The sequence below is a fragment of the Sciurus vulgaris genome (genome assembly GCF_902686455.1).
Source record: "Sciurus vulgaris genome assembly, chromosome: 1".
Lineage (NCBI taxonomy): Eukaryota > Metazoa > Chordata > Mammalia > Rodentia > Sciuridae > Sciurus > Sciurus vulgaris.
Genome location: NC_136461.1, coordinates 49890347 through 49907180, shown reverse-complemented (window position 1 = coordinate 49907180; position 16834 = coordinate 49890347). Strand labels below are relative to the sequence as shown.

Here is a 16834-nt window from a genome sequence, read left to right as displayed (position 1 = left end):
GAAGCTTTTAGTATCAAAGCTTTATTAATCTTTCAATTTTCTTTTTGTGGTACTAGAGAAATGAACCCAGGATACTCTACCACTTGACCATACATCCATCCCTGCATTTTTTATTATGAGACAGGGCCTTGCCAAATTGCTGAGGCTGGCCTTGAACTTGCAATTCTCCTCCCTCAGTTTCCGGCACAGTTGGGATTACAGGCCTGTACCACTGTTTCCTGGCTTATTTTGTAGTTCTCTGCAGATGAAAGGCCATGGCTCTTCCCCCATCTTGGTCGTTAATCACAAAGAAGTACTGCAACAACCACCACAGGTTTTCACCTTTGAGAACCTATGGGGTGGTAGGCAGGGGGTGGGGATGAATGCCTTGTGTGAAAATGCAATTTGACTAATTTTTATCCAACCAACTCACAAAACCCACTGGGTGAGGCACAACAAAGATACAAAATGTGTAGATGAAAGACCTGGAAGCTTCACACCAGTAAGGTGACCAGATATGAACATTAACTAAGAAAGCAAGACAAGGGCGTGGAGTGAATTGTGTGGGCAGAGAGTTAGGTAAGGAGGGTGAAGGGATGGTAGGTCGGGTGCTGCAAAATGGGCTTCATGTCAAAAGCAGCATGAGTCAAGTTCCCAAATCTGAAAATTCCAAATCTCAAAAGTTCCATAAACCTAAACTTTTTGAATGCCCACATAACACAAGTGGAAAACTTCACACCTGGGCTTCACATGATGGATCAGTTAAAACCTAAATATGCTTAAAACACTATAAAATTACCTTCAGATATCTGTGTATCATGTATGTAAAATACAGATGAATTCTGTCTTCAGACTTGGGTCCCAGCCCCAAGAGATTTCATTATGTATATGCAAATATTGCCAAATCTGAGAACTCTAAAACCTGAAACCCTCCATGTCTCAACATTTTGGATAGGGGATACTGAACCTACAGGTGAGCCAGGTTGGGGTAAAATGTTGATAGATGGAGGTGGTGAGCGTAAGTTTGCAAGCCTAGATGAAAAAGGATTAACTGCTTGCCCAACCAGTATTCATGAACCACTTCCAGATGCTGTGTAAATGTCTACAATTACATGACTTCATTTACTCCTTACATACACCATTCTTTCAAGGTAGAGATTAGGATCTCCAGTTTATAGATGTGGAAACTATGGTTCAGACAGGTAAAGCAAAGTGCCAGGTCACATAGTTGGAATAAGCCGTGGCACAGAATTCAAACACTGGTACATATGAACCCCTGAGCTTAATTGTTGCTTAACTGGTGGTGTAGACTGGATGTCTGTGTCCTCTCAAAATTCATGTGTTGACATCCTAAATACCACTGTGATGATATCAGAATGAGGGGGTCTTTGGAAGTTGATTAGGCCAGAAGGGTGCAGCCTTTGTGGATGGAATTAGGGCACGATGGAAGAGACCACAGAGAGTGAGTTAGTAGCTTCCCAGGAAAGACCCAACAAGAAGACAGTACTGAGCTAAGAAGCAGGCCCTCATTGGACATTGAATCTGCTGGCGCCCTTATCTCGGACTTCTTGGTCTCCAGCACTGTGAATAAATTTCTGTTGTTGAAAAACCACTCAGTCTATGGCATTCTGTGATAGCCATCCACACAGCCTAAGAAGGCCCTTATACTACGCTGCCTCCCTTCAAGGTCCTATTTTTCTGCCTTTGCAATCTCCAGAGAGAAGATTCCTTTGTAAATAGCTGCCACCAAATTTCCAAATATAGCTTATATTTGCAGTGAAAAATAGGGCCATTGCGCGTGCGCGTGTGTGTGTGTGTGTGTGTGTGTGTGTGTGTGCACGTGGGTTTGTGTGGTGACCTTGCTTTGCTCTTTGGAAACATTGCCTCCTTCCTTAGCATGAGAAGCATCTGCAGTTGTTGCTTGCTGACTTCTGCTTGTCTGGTCAAGGCATTCCAGGGAAAACTGCTAGGGAAGGCAGCAGAAATCTTGCACCCTGGTGCTAACCGCAGGTGAATTTACCATGTGGTCCTGAGCAAAAGTGCAGTAAACAGACCTGGAGCCCACCCTTGTGTTCGGAATCTAATACTGTATGCACTTTTTGCGTGTTGTTTTTTTGTTGTTGTTCCTTCTTTCTCTTTATTTGTTTTTGGAGGGGCACACTTTTCTTCAAGGCCTTTTTTCAAGTTTAACTTTCTAGAGTGTCTGGTTTGCCAATTCTGGTTGTGGTAATGCTACAGAAAAGGCAGCAGAGGCCGCATTCTCCATTATGAGTGTGTCGTGTCTATTCCATACCAACTCCCTCAGGAGGACTCTCCCTCCTCAAATTTGGCTTCATCTTCCTAAAACAGTAAATCCTAATCCCAGATGGGATGGAGGTGCAAGATGAGTCTTATGACTGGCACAGAGAATAATGAAAGGGAATATAATACCTGTAGACAGTACTCCCTAAATAATGAGAGGCTGGATTTTAATCTTGGAAAAATACCCTAACTCCCTCCACCCCACAAAAAAGTATCCTATCTCAGCTGTGACTCTTACCACAAGGCGCAACTGAAGAGGGTCATCACAACCACTCCAACACCCTTCACAGACCACTAGGGTGGGTGCAGTGAGAATGGTACCTGAGCAGACTTTCCAGCAAGAAGAACCAAGGATGCTGGGAACCATCTTGAATTCTGGTGAAAACAAAGAATCTTTGGTATTCCATATTTCTTAAACTGGGGATCTTTCTCTTTTCCTCACATACAATTTTATCAACAGAAATAAAAGATCTAAAACTTGGGATGTGAGCTAAGGTGGTCTATTCCGGTTCAACTCAGTATGGGCCACTTTGGCAAATGTGCTTAGTCATCTAGCATAAAGAAGTTCCCAACAAGACACAAGTGGGTAAGTACTAGGGAGTTACAATAATTTCTAGAAAAACAGTTTTAAGCCAAAACATGCATAGTAGGTCCTTTTAACACTTATTGAGTTATTGAGTTATGTATATTGCTTTATGCTCTTTGAAGAATCTCCAAAAACAATGTTTTATTGTAGTTTTGTATAAGGATATAGGCTGGAAGAAAAGGCTCATTTCTCAGTAGCACTGTCCCCATTTTATTGAAGAAGACTTTGAGGCACCCAGAGGCAAGTGGAAAAGCAAAGAGGCAGCTTGCCCCGCTGTCCTGATTGCTCTTCCCAGTCTTCATTACCTTTGTTTGGAATGTCCTCCACCCACATAAACATCTTTTAAGATTTGACTTCAATGCTATCTATACTTTTGAAACTCTTTGATACAAAGGTCAAAGAAATATCCTATTCCACATCATTTCTAAAAGCTTGTTTTCTTACATGCTTCTCTCCTGCCCTAAACTGCATGTCCTGGGAGGACAGGAACCACTGACCTCCTGTGTCTGTACAGTGACAAGTTCTCAGTAAGTCCTTGTTTAATGAATGAATGAACAATCCTCCATAGTCCTCTCCTCTGAATTCTTGCAGACATTTTTGCTTTAACATTTAGCATTTGAATATGTTAATCTGACCATTGAAAGGGAGAAATAACACAAGGCTTATCTCCCTGGAACGGTAACTATCCTTATAAAAAGAGTTCAGTATCTGATTCCCCACTATGGTTTAGATGTTCAATGAATGTTAATGATGAGGATAATACTGCAATGCTACATCATTTAAAGAGGCTTATTCTGGGATTGTATAATCCAATTTAGATGTGGGTTTTCAAGTTATATATGTGCACACATATATGGTAAGCATCTCTGATTATACTGCATATACACGTGAAAAATTATAAAGGACCTTGAGAAAGTTGTCAGTGATCACAGGATGTTTAAAGATGAATTAAGTTTTCATAATTGTTGATGAAGAAGTTACTTCACATTGCAACTCACAGTGCTTATTTCCTCCATGTGATCTCCCCGTGTGTATCCCATAGCCCTCTCTACTGCTGTATTTATCCCTGAGATGCACACAGTATTCATAAAAGGATTCAGATTTGTGAGACTAACACTTAGATTAATGCAAGAAATATCAGTTTCCCCAGGTGTATGTCAAAGTAGACAAGAGACCATAACTTTCCAGGATGCTTTATGATACCAGCTGGTAGATCACAGACCTACCTAAACGAAAATCGGATGGAAGAACGCAAACGTGGTTACAATTATTCATACTCCTACTGTGGGAGTTTCATAAACAAACTAATAAATATTTTCATCTTGCAATAAGATCAAGTTAAGTGATTTGCTGACATTCTCTTGAGGTTTAAGGCTTGTCTTTAATGTGAAATACAAATCGTATTTCTTGTGGACACATTTTAATAATAAACTTAAAAGCACACAAGACAAAAATAATGAAAATGTTGCAATGAAAACCAGACAAACTATTTACCACTTCAAAAGGAGTGAATGAAGACCGCTCGTCAACACCCCAATGAAAACAACCTCAACGCAAGATGCCACATATTGAAATCAGGTTTCATGGGAAGAGAATCAGCAGGGATGAGAGAGAGAGAGGGAAAAAAAAAGGTATTACTTGAAAACAGGTAACTGGCCACATGGAAATAGACTCATCTAACATGCACAAAACACACATATGCCCTCTCAAACAACTTGTAGGGCAGATTTGATTTTGGTTTGATTTAAGCTACTTTCTCCACTTCTTTGTAAAATCTCACTGACAAGAAAACAGGTTTGAACCTTTTTCTCCTTAAGAAAGAAATGAGGATTTGATACCAACTTTCTTTGGTGCCTAAAATTTCAGGCTTCCCTCCAGATAAGAAAATGGAGCACTGGCTGCCCTCGGGAGCATTCTGAGGGAGCCCTCACTGTGTCCCAATTTGCTACTCTGGTCTCACAGACACCATACACGTACCCTCAAGGGACCCTATGGAGTGGCTCACCTCTGGGTCCTGTAATGACCGGTCGGTGATGCTGTGTGAATGCCGTTCCCAGGGAGGAGGTCTGCGAAGGGGAGGGGCTGCTGAAACCAGACTTCTCCGACTTCTTCAGCGTAGTTGGAGATGGCATTCCTGGCAAGAAGGATGAATTAGTAAGTACAATTTAATTCATGCAACAACAGCCCCTGCAACCTAAAAGACAACATTTAAAGGATTAAAGCAGAAACAATAAAGAACTGTTCTACCTGTGAGTGGAAAATTTATTTCAGATTGCTTTGAAATTGTCACAGGAACAAACAGGTGACAGAATTATCCTCTGAAAATGAGTTTATAATTGACTTCAATTTATTTGACTAACTCACAGCCCATTTTCTGATAACTGATCCTCGTTATAAAGATTTGGTATAGTTTGGGTCCCTGGGGTGGTGGAATGTTTAAGAGGTGGGGCCTGGCAGGAGGTCATTTTGTCATTGGGGGTGTGCCCTTGAAGGGGATTATGGGATCCTGGTCCCTTCCTCTTGCTCTCTGTAGCTTTCTGGCTATAAGATGAGCAGTTTTGCTCTTCTACACATTCTTTGCCTTTGCTATCTGGTACCCCCACCAGAGACTACCTGATCATAGACTAGAACATCTAAAACTGTGAGCCAAAACAACATTTTCTCTTCATAAGTTGATTATCTCAAGTGTCTGTTACAGTAACAGAAAGTTGACTAACAAAGGGTTCCATTTTTCCAGTGTTCCCTAAAAGCTGTTTTGTGTGTTTATGACCTCTGGGAACCTTAGGAAGGAGGCTACCTAAGCACACAAAGACCTCATGTGCAGCCACTTTGTCTTGTCAGTTACCTTACGTTAGTCCCAAAGCACTTTCTCTACATTTTTAATAATTTAGCTGTTTTAACATAAAAATGCCCTCAATAATAGCAACTCTGTTGTTCATTCAATGAATTATTAATAATAGAAAAAAGAGAAGATAAAAGTAAAAACCTTAAATGCCCAACAGCTGGGGAGTGGTTTAATAAATATGGTATAACCAATGCAAAGAATACTATAAATGAGTAATGATACAGAGAGGTATTTATAATATAATGTTTTATATATATGAAAAAAGCAAATTACAAAATAGGATGTTGCACTGTGACATCATTTTAAAAGGTACTGCTATACATAGAGGAAGAAGTAGGAGGAAATATGCATAAATTCTAATAGTAGTTCTCCCTGTGTTGGGTTGGATAGTTTTCCTTGACTTCTTTTTGTTTACCTGTCTTTTCTATGAGAAGTGTAGATTACATTTATGTTAAGAAAACACAATAAAATCTTGTTTTTTAAAATAGTATTTTCTCTATAATGTCTAAGGTTTTCATAGCATCTTCAGCTTAAGAAATGATTTGGAAAGAAAAATAATAAGAAAATATTCCAAAAAAAAGAAAATATTCCCTTGTAATTACACACACAACTGGAGGCATCTATCAGTTTGGTACGGTGCCAATTAAAACAATAAAAATTTGGATATAAAATAGAGGAAATGACTCCTAATCTCCACATTGCAGGATAAATTTGGGCTCTCTTAAGTTTCCAGCATAAAAATGGTCTGGATATGTCAAAAGAACCAAATTTAATTTGTTTTTTACTGTCTACCTGTGTTGTTCTCTGCTTATGAGCAGAGACTTATCTGGGTGAACTAGAAAAAAAAAGGTAATAAAAAAAGTGACCATTAGTATGTAATCGTTATTGAATAATTGCTAGTACCATGCACTGTGCCAAACACTTTATAGCCATAGATTCTGTCCAGAAATTTAGTTCATTTGAACTATGTCTAACTATGTCCTTGTTATTTCTGATCACGTTTCCTGAATGCAATTCCACAACATGACCTTCTACTGTGACTACATTCAAAGATTCTAGAGAGAGAGAGAGAGAGAGAGAGAGATAATGTCTATTTTGCCCCTATGTTCAAGACATCTATTAAAGGGTATGAAACATACCATGTGGTCCAAAAAGATATTTAAACTACTTATATGAATCTCAGTTTTATTTGTGCCTTTACTAATAGATGTTCAGACACAGCGAAACTTGGGGTTCTGATCTCAGAAAAGAAATGAATTGTAAATTGTAAGCATGTTTGTATAGTTAGACATAAATACAGAGTGAGTGGCCTGTGATTTCATACTAACTTGACACATCTAGATCAGGTCTTTTCTGAATCTACATCTATGTGATTTGAATTAAAAACAAAGTTACTAAACCAAGTGACTTTATATTTGTTTGCCTGTTTAAAGGTAACCAGCTATACTACTCCAATGCTCTAACACAGATAGTGAATTAAGGTTTTGGATGAATATTCACTCCAAGTAGCCTAAGCTGAGGTATTATCATGCAATTACAATAGGGAAGAAATTTCAAATAAAAAAATTAAAGAAATAAAAATGTGAATAAACTTCCCAACTGATTCAAATCTCTTTTACAAGTCAATTTTCAGTTGCCTATCAGTTCACTAATTTAAATTCAGTCAAATGCCTGAATTATATGTCATGAAACTGAGATAGAAATAGAATAGAAAATGGAAAACATCAAAACTTGCAAGTTGGCAATGATTTCCAACAGTGAAATCATCAATGGAATTCCATATATGAACTAGCCTTATTGAAAAAGCAAATGGTTTGACTCAAGAAAAAGTTATTTTAAAAAAATGTTCATGTCTCCCATCCATGCCATTTTAAATACTGCAGAAATGTTGGTGTGATTTTAATCCCGTTTACCCTTTCAATGGAGGAATTATAAGTAAAATTTGGGCAATGACAAGCATCAAGAATGATGAAGTTGGCCAGAAGAAGTGGTGCACGCCTGTAATCTCAGTGGCTCAGGAGGCTGAGGCAGGAGGATTGAGAGTTCAAAGTCAGCCTCAAAAATTTAGTGAGACCATGAGCAACTCAGAGAGACCCTGTCTCTAAATAAAATTTTAAAAAGGGCTGAGGATATGGCTCAGTGATTGAGTGCCCCAGAGTTCCAAAAAAAAAAAAAAAAAAAAAGATCAAGTTGGTAAATGAGCTTAAAAGAGCAAAATTTAAATCTTCCTTGAAAGAGTTAAAGAGGGAAGAAACACTGTTGGCATGCAAGAGCAACAAGCCAAACTATGTCTAATCTTCTAAATTTATCACAGTCAAGTAATATGAAGCCTGAGGCTGTCATGAATCTCAAAATTACTTTGTGTTTTCAATTTTTAAAGACTCGTATTGAGCACATTTCCTTATTATATACTTTAATATTTTCTCTACATGCATAATGTATGTTTTGGTTAATTTGCTTTGTATACTTAATTGACCAGACGAAATTTCAAAATGCTAGTAAACTGCTCTATGTTAAAAGCTGAAGAACATTAATCTTGTCTTTTATTTTTGAAATCAAATTTGGCTTCTGTACATTACTTTAAAAATAACTTCCTTGTTAAAATTTCTTTTGTCAATTATCTACACACAACTGTTACACAATTACTGTATGAATTAATGACTGATTGGCTTTCTCTTGATGAATCAACACTCTAATGTCTATGTATTTTCTAGAAGCATAAGATCTTTATAAAAAGAGATTATTAAGTAATGCTACCCTTTTCTGGATCAAATAAAATGTTCAGTAATGAAAAAATAAAGAATTGTATAGAATCGGAAGCAGAAATACAGCATAACGTTTTGTTTCAATATTTCCTTTTTTTGGTTGATATAAAAAATGTATTGGTGGCAAAAGGAGATAGCAGACAGTTTTCAGTAAGCATATTGGTTTGTCACTGGTTTTCTAAACATCCAGACTTCCTGAATTTCTCTTCAGTTTGCCATTTTTCTAAGCTGCCTGAGTCATTCCAAATTGTGTTCAGTACCTGATTGCAAATACATATGGAAATCTAGTACCTCAGGGGTTCTGATCCCTAGAGGTAGTTAGAATTATGAAGCCCAAAAAGAACACTTTGGAAATACAGGCCACACATAGTATTCACAAAGATTTCTATAGGTTACTTATTAATAATTGTGGTAGTCAGAATTCTGAGATGACTCCCAAGGTTCCAGGTCCCTATTGTGCACACCTTGTATAGTTCCCTCCCCTTGCACTTGGAAGTACTTGTAAATATTATGGATGTCAGTCTTCTGATTAGGTTATGTTATGCTGCAAGGATGAAGTGACTTTTGCAGATATAATTAAGGTCCTGATCATTTGACCTTGAGTTAAGAAAAGGAACATTGTCCTTGGTGGGCCTGCGCCAATCAGGTGAAGACTGGAAAAGAGGAACTAGACGTTAGAGAGATGTTTTGTCATACACTCAAGAGGTAAGCTGAGAGAAACTCCCCAAAGAAGCAATTCTGCACTTCAACTTTAAATTCAGTACATAAGCAGGCTGGAGAGGACCCCACTTGCACCAAGGTTGGTTATTAATGATTTTGGATATTCCTTTTCCACTGTCAACCTTGGAATTGACCTGTCTTTAAGACTTTTATTAGAGCAAATATTACATGGAATCTAAAGGCAAAGCCTTCAACTTGAGTGGCCCCCAAAGAGCTGGGAAGCAACTGAAAAACTCAAATCTCTGTATATCAATAATTTCTAAAAAATCAGACCGAGAATAATAAAAACTACCAACTGTGGTTTTACATTTCATCTCAGGTAGGAAGGTATGATTATCCTTCCTATTTACAATTTAACATTGAAGAAGTTAGATAGCAAGAGAGGGTACACAACTTGCCCATGATCAAGCAGCTACCAAGTGATACTTCAGCCCCAGGCTGTGACAACTCACTGAATTTACGGCCTGAACAAACTTCTGACTGTAGCCTTGTGAGACCCTGAGCAAGGGCCCAGTTACACTATGCCCAGACTTAAGGCAATTATTAATATTTTAGGGCCATGGTTAACTGTGGGTAACTGAAACTAGAGAAAGCGAAAGCATGAATACAGGGGTGCTAACTCTACAGTGAGGACAAAAAAGGGTCCACTGGATTTGACAACATGAGTGTTTCTAACACTCTTGGGAAACAAGCCCTAGGAGAGTGAGGTGTGTGGAAGGTAGGAGGAATGATTTACAAAATCCATGGAAAGTGAGGAAGCAGGGAGGATGGGTGTAGTCAGTTCTTCTATCAAATTAGTCTGTAGAGAGCAGAGAATAGGGTGGTAGCTCTAGGAGAGGGGCCAGGGAGAGCTTTCTGCAGGTAGGAGGGAGTCCAGTGTGCCTGAATGCTGATGGGCAAGTCCAGCAGGTAGGCAGAAGGCAACGCCTGGGAGGAGAGAGGACGCTGAGGGACAGAAGCCCCCAAGAAGGTGAGAAGCTACAAAGTCAGTAACTGGTGGAGCCAAGACTTGAACCCAAGCCATCGAGGCCCCTGCTCCTTTCAGTGTGCCACTCTTCCAAGATCCCTGTTTTTGAAGAAGAAAAAAAGTAGTACTTATCTGCCTTATTGGTATTAACCTATCATGAGCTGGTTTAAGTCTGAGCTTAATAATGATACTTAAATTATTATTATTATTTTTTGGTAAGTGTTCCAGTCTAATTGATGCCACCTGCCATGGTGAGTGCTCCTCTTGCGTGCAGGCACTCAGATCTCCCTGCCCTTTCAGGCCTAAGTGTGGGGAACAGATAGCCTCCTGTCCGTCAGACTAATGGGCTCAGAATAAATTTCAGTGACATTTCTCAAGCCCGAGATGAGAAGTGAGTACCGGTACCATATTTTGCAAGTCATCTACCATCAACAGATTTATGCTCAGACACATCTCTTCCAGATGCAGGAAATTCCCCCACAGTCAAGAACAGGAACTTTCTAGAACCATTTCAGCTACCCTTCATGATTAGCTTATCTTCAACCCTGATGCTAAATAAAGGTAGTGATTGGGTAGATTACTCTCTCAGCATCAGGATCATTGTGTTCCAGTGGGTATAAACACATGCTATGAGATAGGAGGAGGAAGTTGAAGACACTGCACTTTTCTCAGATTTGTGTCCTAATGATAAAATCCATTAACGTTCACTCTAATGTCATTTATTATAATTAACACACTTGACAATAAAAAGGTAAAACTTTCAGACTATTTTGACTTTTAGCCTTTGTCAGTGAATAAAAATGTCTTAAAATCATTTTTATGATGGAGAGAATAAAATGAAAGTTAATAAAGCTTCTGAGGTTCATCCTTCTCGCTCAATAGGCAACCACTTACAAAGAGCTGCAAGGACCCCCAAAAGAATTGCCATATCATAAAGAAGTTCAGGTAACCTAAATGGTTTGAGGACACAGTGATTCCTTCAACTTTTAAAAAAGGAGGGTATGGAGTAAAATGATATGATTATATAGGAGGAAAGAAATGCTGAATTCTCTAATGTATTCCAAATGTTCATTTATAAGTGAAAATTTACAACCAGAGAGAGTAAAGAATAGATATGAGGAAAATGTCACATAAAAATCCCGTTTCTGGGCCAACAATAAAGTCTCTTGACTTTTTAGAGAACTTCCTCTGTCTTCAAGGTAAACAGATGCCCCAGTGATAAAACTGAAATAAGAAAACTGTGTATTTACAAGAGCTTGGCGATTCCCCGCCCAGTGCGTCGGCCCTTCCCATCCCATTCCCCGAGCCCCATGTGGAGGGAAGGATCGATTTCGACTCAAAAGAGCAATCACACACGTTCACAGAAGGACTGGGGATAAAGAAGAAATTTCTGAGAAAAATTAACTTTCTTTACATCAAAAATGTAATAGCATAATGTTTCATTCATTCTGCTTAGATATCCAGCTGAAAAAGTGAACCACTCCCACCATATATTTGTTTGGTTTATATCTGCACTGACCAACATGGGAGCTGCAAGCTGTAGGTGACTACCTAAATTTAAAAGAATTCATATTAGATGATTTCAAAAATTCAGTTGCTCAGCACAGTCATGGTTCCAGTGTTCAACAGCAATATGTGGCTACAAGATTGGACGGTGCAGACAGAGAACATTTCCATCACTGCACAAAGTTCTATGAACAGCTCTTATCTATGTAACACCAAATAATTTTCACTTTTTGGTCCCACTGTGCAACAGGAGGCAAATCTTACTTTTGAACCTTTTCAATGTGTAGTTCTTTTTTAGGTTCTAAAAGCAAAGCATAGGCATGATACAAATGCAGAACTGTAAAACGGGGGAAGAAATGAAAGTCTTTTCCTCTCCATCTCCAACAAGATGTAGTTAACCCAGTGCCCAAGTTTTGTAATTATCCCCATAGATGTTTTCTTGGCATGTACCATTAGCCTGGATGATGTGAACTTAAGTGTTTATTTAAATATGTTCCTTTCTGTCACTTAAAACAATAATCAAATACTTGGATTTTGAGGATCCTACTGGTGACATTTAACTTGAAAGATGAGTAGTCTATGCCAATGTGTGTTTGGAATATGCTGGCCCTGGAACTCTATTAGTCCCAATGTTTCCCGGATGCATGTAAAGCACCCAGCACTTTATTTAAAGAAAAAAAAAAGTGAAACTGATTGAAACATTTCATAGGGGAAAAAGAATATAATTTTAGGCCTCTTCAAATTGCTTGAACTGTGAAATCAAGTAATAAACACTAGAAAAGGTTCTGTCAGCTAGAATCTAGGCTTGGTGTAGTCAGCATTTTCTTGCTAAACCTTATTATGGCAAAGCATTTGATTTTTCATCTCTGCACTCTGCTCATCCCCACAAATAAACGATTTTGACCTCCACCTGTTACTTAGTGACATCTGCCTGCCATCCTTCAGTAGCCCTATTCTTTGCCTTCAAAGGCCTTTGAGTGGCTGGGAAAGTGGGAGGATAGAGTTGTGCAATGTATTGAGCTGCTATCACTTTCTAACTATTCAGTAGTTCACAGTTCAAGCTAGAAGCTGCACAGCAAAAGAAAATGGATTTTTTAAAAAGACAGTGCTGGTAGATGCTGGAGAGGGGCAACACATTTCATCGTTTGAACATGAAAGTTTTCATAGGAAGAGGCTCTGCATTAAGCTGTTACTTAATGCAGAAAACTTCTAGACCATTCCTTATAGTAAAATCTCTCTATATTAGAGCTATCTCTTCATTTTAGATTGGTGAACTCAAAGTTATTTCCAAACTTAAAAGTACTTCCAGTTCAAGCATGTACATCACCCTGATATTTTGCAAAATGAAATGAACAACCAACCTCAAATACAGTTTCATGGATTCAAAAGAACCATGTTAATATTAAACAGTATTAAACCAAACTGAAAACAATAAAAGGGAAATAACTGTGCTGATATAAATCATACAAATAGATATATGTCATTGTCTGAAACAGTGTCTGACAAAGTAGTTTGCTTTTTTTTTATTAACAATGACATATCAGAGAAGAGTATTCTGTGTAAAGTTGTACTTCTAATGATTAATGCTACATTCAACAGAAGAGATGGTGTCTGTCTAATTACATTAAATACTTATCTGAGAGGGATTAGCAGGATATTTCTGCTCACTGTCATTCTTTGTGACAACATAATGATAGATCTATTTACTTATGAGTGCAATTATTAAAAACCATGCTGTTTTCCTAACTGTCTTCATATCTTGGAAATATTTTATTAAAAATTACTTATCTGACACTAAGGGTAAATGCTTGGCAGTCTTGCATATCAATTAAATAAATGAGCGCGTTCCATTCAGTCCATGGCTCTGTTGTGTGTCTTTTACAAGTTTGATGAAACCTGCTTGCCATAGTGCTTTTATATTGGAGTTAATGATTCACCCATTTTTCTCCTTGTCTTATTTGTCCAAATTTTAAAGTATGGTTTTTACTTAAACTAAAATCTGCTCATGGCCGACATTTTCTCTGGAGTCATGCTTTAACACTTCTTTTTCAAATTCACACCTTTTTTTTTTTTTTTTTTTGGAACCCAACACAAGGATCCAATTTTAAACAGACAACTCCCTGCAGGCCAATCAGAATGGGTTGCTAGCTACATACCATCTTTCACAGCTTTTTCTACTCACGCGATGAACTTTATCTAGCACCTGTGAGGAAAAGGTCTTCATAGAAGATAAAAACAAGAAAGCAAACTATGATGGGCCCTGCAACTAGTCTGGCTATCTCCAAACCAAAGAACTGTTTCCATATATGTCTATAGAGAAAAATTAGGTTCCTCTTTAGTTTTTTTCCTAGCTCACTAGCTCTCAAATGGCAACTGCCACCAACACTTCCTTTGAATGTGGAAGACAAACCAACATGGGTATTGAATTTAAGTTACCTACTGGACTGCTCCCATAATGGAGAGTTGATCTATGTCCCTGGTTTTAGTCGATTTAAGACAACTATCCAGTAGTCCAAGTGGCAGATAATGACATTTATGATACATTATGTTTCTGCAAAAGTCTCCAAATGTGTGGCTAGTACAAAAATTTATATGACTTAAAATAAGGACTATGTGTTACAAAGATTTCTTTTAATTTAAAGGCCTGTTAAGGCTTCAGTGCTGATGGACAAACTCATAAAAATATCAAGCACATCAAAAGGAGAAAAATTACTAGTTAAGTCTTTTGAGGATAAAATTTCTGTAGAGAAAAAAATCACCCACTGGAAGAAAGAACTCTTAAAATTAGAAGCAGGTGTTGCCATTATGAAGTGTAAATATCAAAGAATAACTGGCCCTGAAAGGCATTCCTAAGCATCCCTTACTACTTTTAATCCTTACATGTGTATTGACATCAGAACATACAGTGCTGCTTATATAAATTCCTAAAGAGTGTCCAAAGGTGAGGTCCTGCATAGCCACTCTGATAGACCCTCCCTTCCCTGTGTTCGCACCCTGGCTGAAAGGCAGATGGCAACTTCTGCTGGGCATTAAGTGACATGTCATCATGGTGCCCCAGCATTCACTAATCTTGGAAGCTAATCATAGTGAACTAATTTCCAGGTTGGATTAGCTAACCCAGCAGAATAATGTGGACTGCAGAGAACACTTCTGAAGTGGATGCTGAGCTGCCATCCCTGGAATTTCTTAGGACTTGAAAGGACTTCGAGCCAGGTAAATGGAAATGTCACAAGTACATGTGTCTCCTTATGCTCAAAATGGAAGACCTCTAGAGATAGGATGCTTCTTCAAAATGAAGAATAATAAAGATGCTTGGCCCACACCAAAAGGTGGAAGCATGGAGCATCTAATAAATCCTGAACGTCCACAGCTGTGTTACTGGTCTCCAAAGCGGGCTGGAGTCACTGGACCATGAGCAGAGTCCCTAACTCCCAACAGACCAAAGAATAAAGAGCCAAAGTACTTTGAATTTAAAAATCCAAAGGCTTCAGAGAGGCTTCTAACTGATAAGAAATTTGGGTAATACTTTTATTTTGAAGAGTCAAGCCAAAAGATTGTATTTAGTGGGTTCAATCATTCTAATTTTTCTTCAGGTTTAAGAGACATTTCAGGGTTGGGGTTGTCACTCAGTGGTAGAGTGCTTGCCTAGCACATGTGAGACACTGGGTTCGAATCTCAGCACCACGTAAATAAATGAAGGCATTGAGTCCATCTACAACTAAATTTTTTTTTTTTTTTAAAGAGACATTTCAAAATAAAGTGACTCGTTCATTCCTAAAGTTTTCTCTCATTTGAGAGACATACTTTATGAATCAGTGTTGGAAGGAACCAGCTCTCTTTTGGCACTTGGTGTGCTGTTAAGGAATCCACCAGGAAATACCCCTGATTTACTACATCAGAGTGAGCATTTCTCGTAATCTAGGAGGTAATTCACCCTTCCTCTTGAAATGGGTGCCATGTCTTTGATTAACTGATGAGAATCTGATGTATCTGAAATCCATGGATAGATAGTGTTGGATAAATAGGCATTATTGTAATTCTCTGCTGAGCAGGAAAGCAATTGGGACATCCAAGGCCCCACAAGAAAACTGTTCACAGCTATGAACTGCAGGCATCCACCTGAGCCACAGGCTTCTTTCTTGCTCTTCCCATTCCCCATGTAAAGCCCTTTATTCTGGGGCACTAAAGAACTCCTTTATTGAAAACATCGATGGACAAAAAGAACTTTAGTTCCACATAAACTGATGTGTTATACTTGATTCTTCAACATTTATAGGGTCATCAGTATAAAGGAAAAATATGAAAACATATGAGGGAAATAAGCCTGAAAATATTATTATTAGTGATAAGCATCACTTTTTACATGAATTAAATGAATATATATCTGCATACAGACATATTTATATACATATCACATGAATGTATTTATTATATATGTATTTAAAATAGGCATATATACACAGCTTGTAGCAATGTATGGTCTGTAGTATGTGCTCAACCAACATTGGTTATTTCTATTATAGAATATATATTTAAAAATTTTAGCAGCTTTCTAGTAACAAAATACAGGCATACATACATATCTTCATATCAAATTGTGGTAAGATCTGAGTCTAGAAAATATCTACATTGCTCATGTGTGAGACAATGCAAAAAGGTTCAGAGGAGAAATGACTGGGTTATGAGAGTCTTAACCCAATCAGTGAATTGATTCCCTGATAGGGATTACCTAAGTGGTAACTGAAGGGGTAGAATATGGCTGGAGGAGGTGGGAAATGGAATGTGGCTTTGGGTATATATTTGTATCTGGTGAGTGCAGTCAGTCTGTCTGTCTGTCTCTCTGCTTCCTGATTACCATGATATGATCTGCTTCCCTCTGCCACACTCTTCTGCCATGATGTTTTGCCTCACCTCAAGCCCTGAGAAATGGAGAGAGCCTTCTATGGACTAAGACCTCTGAAACCGTGAGTCCTCAAATAAACTTTTCCTCTACAATTGTTCTGGTCAGACCTTTTAGTCACAGCAGTGAAATAGCTAAAACACATTCATAGAGAGAACAGAGGAGATCACTACTTAAAGGGACACTTTTATCTCTTTATATCAGAGGTTAAAACTACCTTCTGTTTGTATTCCACAAATATTTAACGATTTTTTTTAGAGGAAAA

General features: G+C 38.2%; 1 protein-coding gene across 5 annotated transcripts in view; it reads right to left on the bottom strand.

Annotated features, from left to right (window-relative positions):
* NFIA (nuclear factor I A) overlaps positions 1 to 16834 on the bottom strand; it is a 357286-nt gene that overhangs the window by 71063 nt on the left and 269389 nt on the right. For all 5 annotated transcript variants that reach the window (XM_079103807.1, XM_079103806.1, XM_079103808.1 and 2 more), the window contains one exon: positions 4872 to 5000. In XM_079103807.1, the coding sequence (XP_078959933.1) occupies positions 4872 to 5000 (129 nt within the window). The remainder of the gene's footprint in view (positions 1 to 4871; positions 5001 to 16834) is intronic.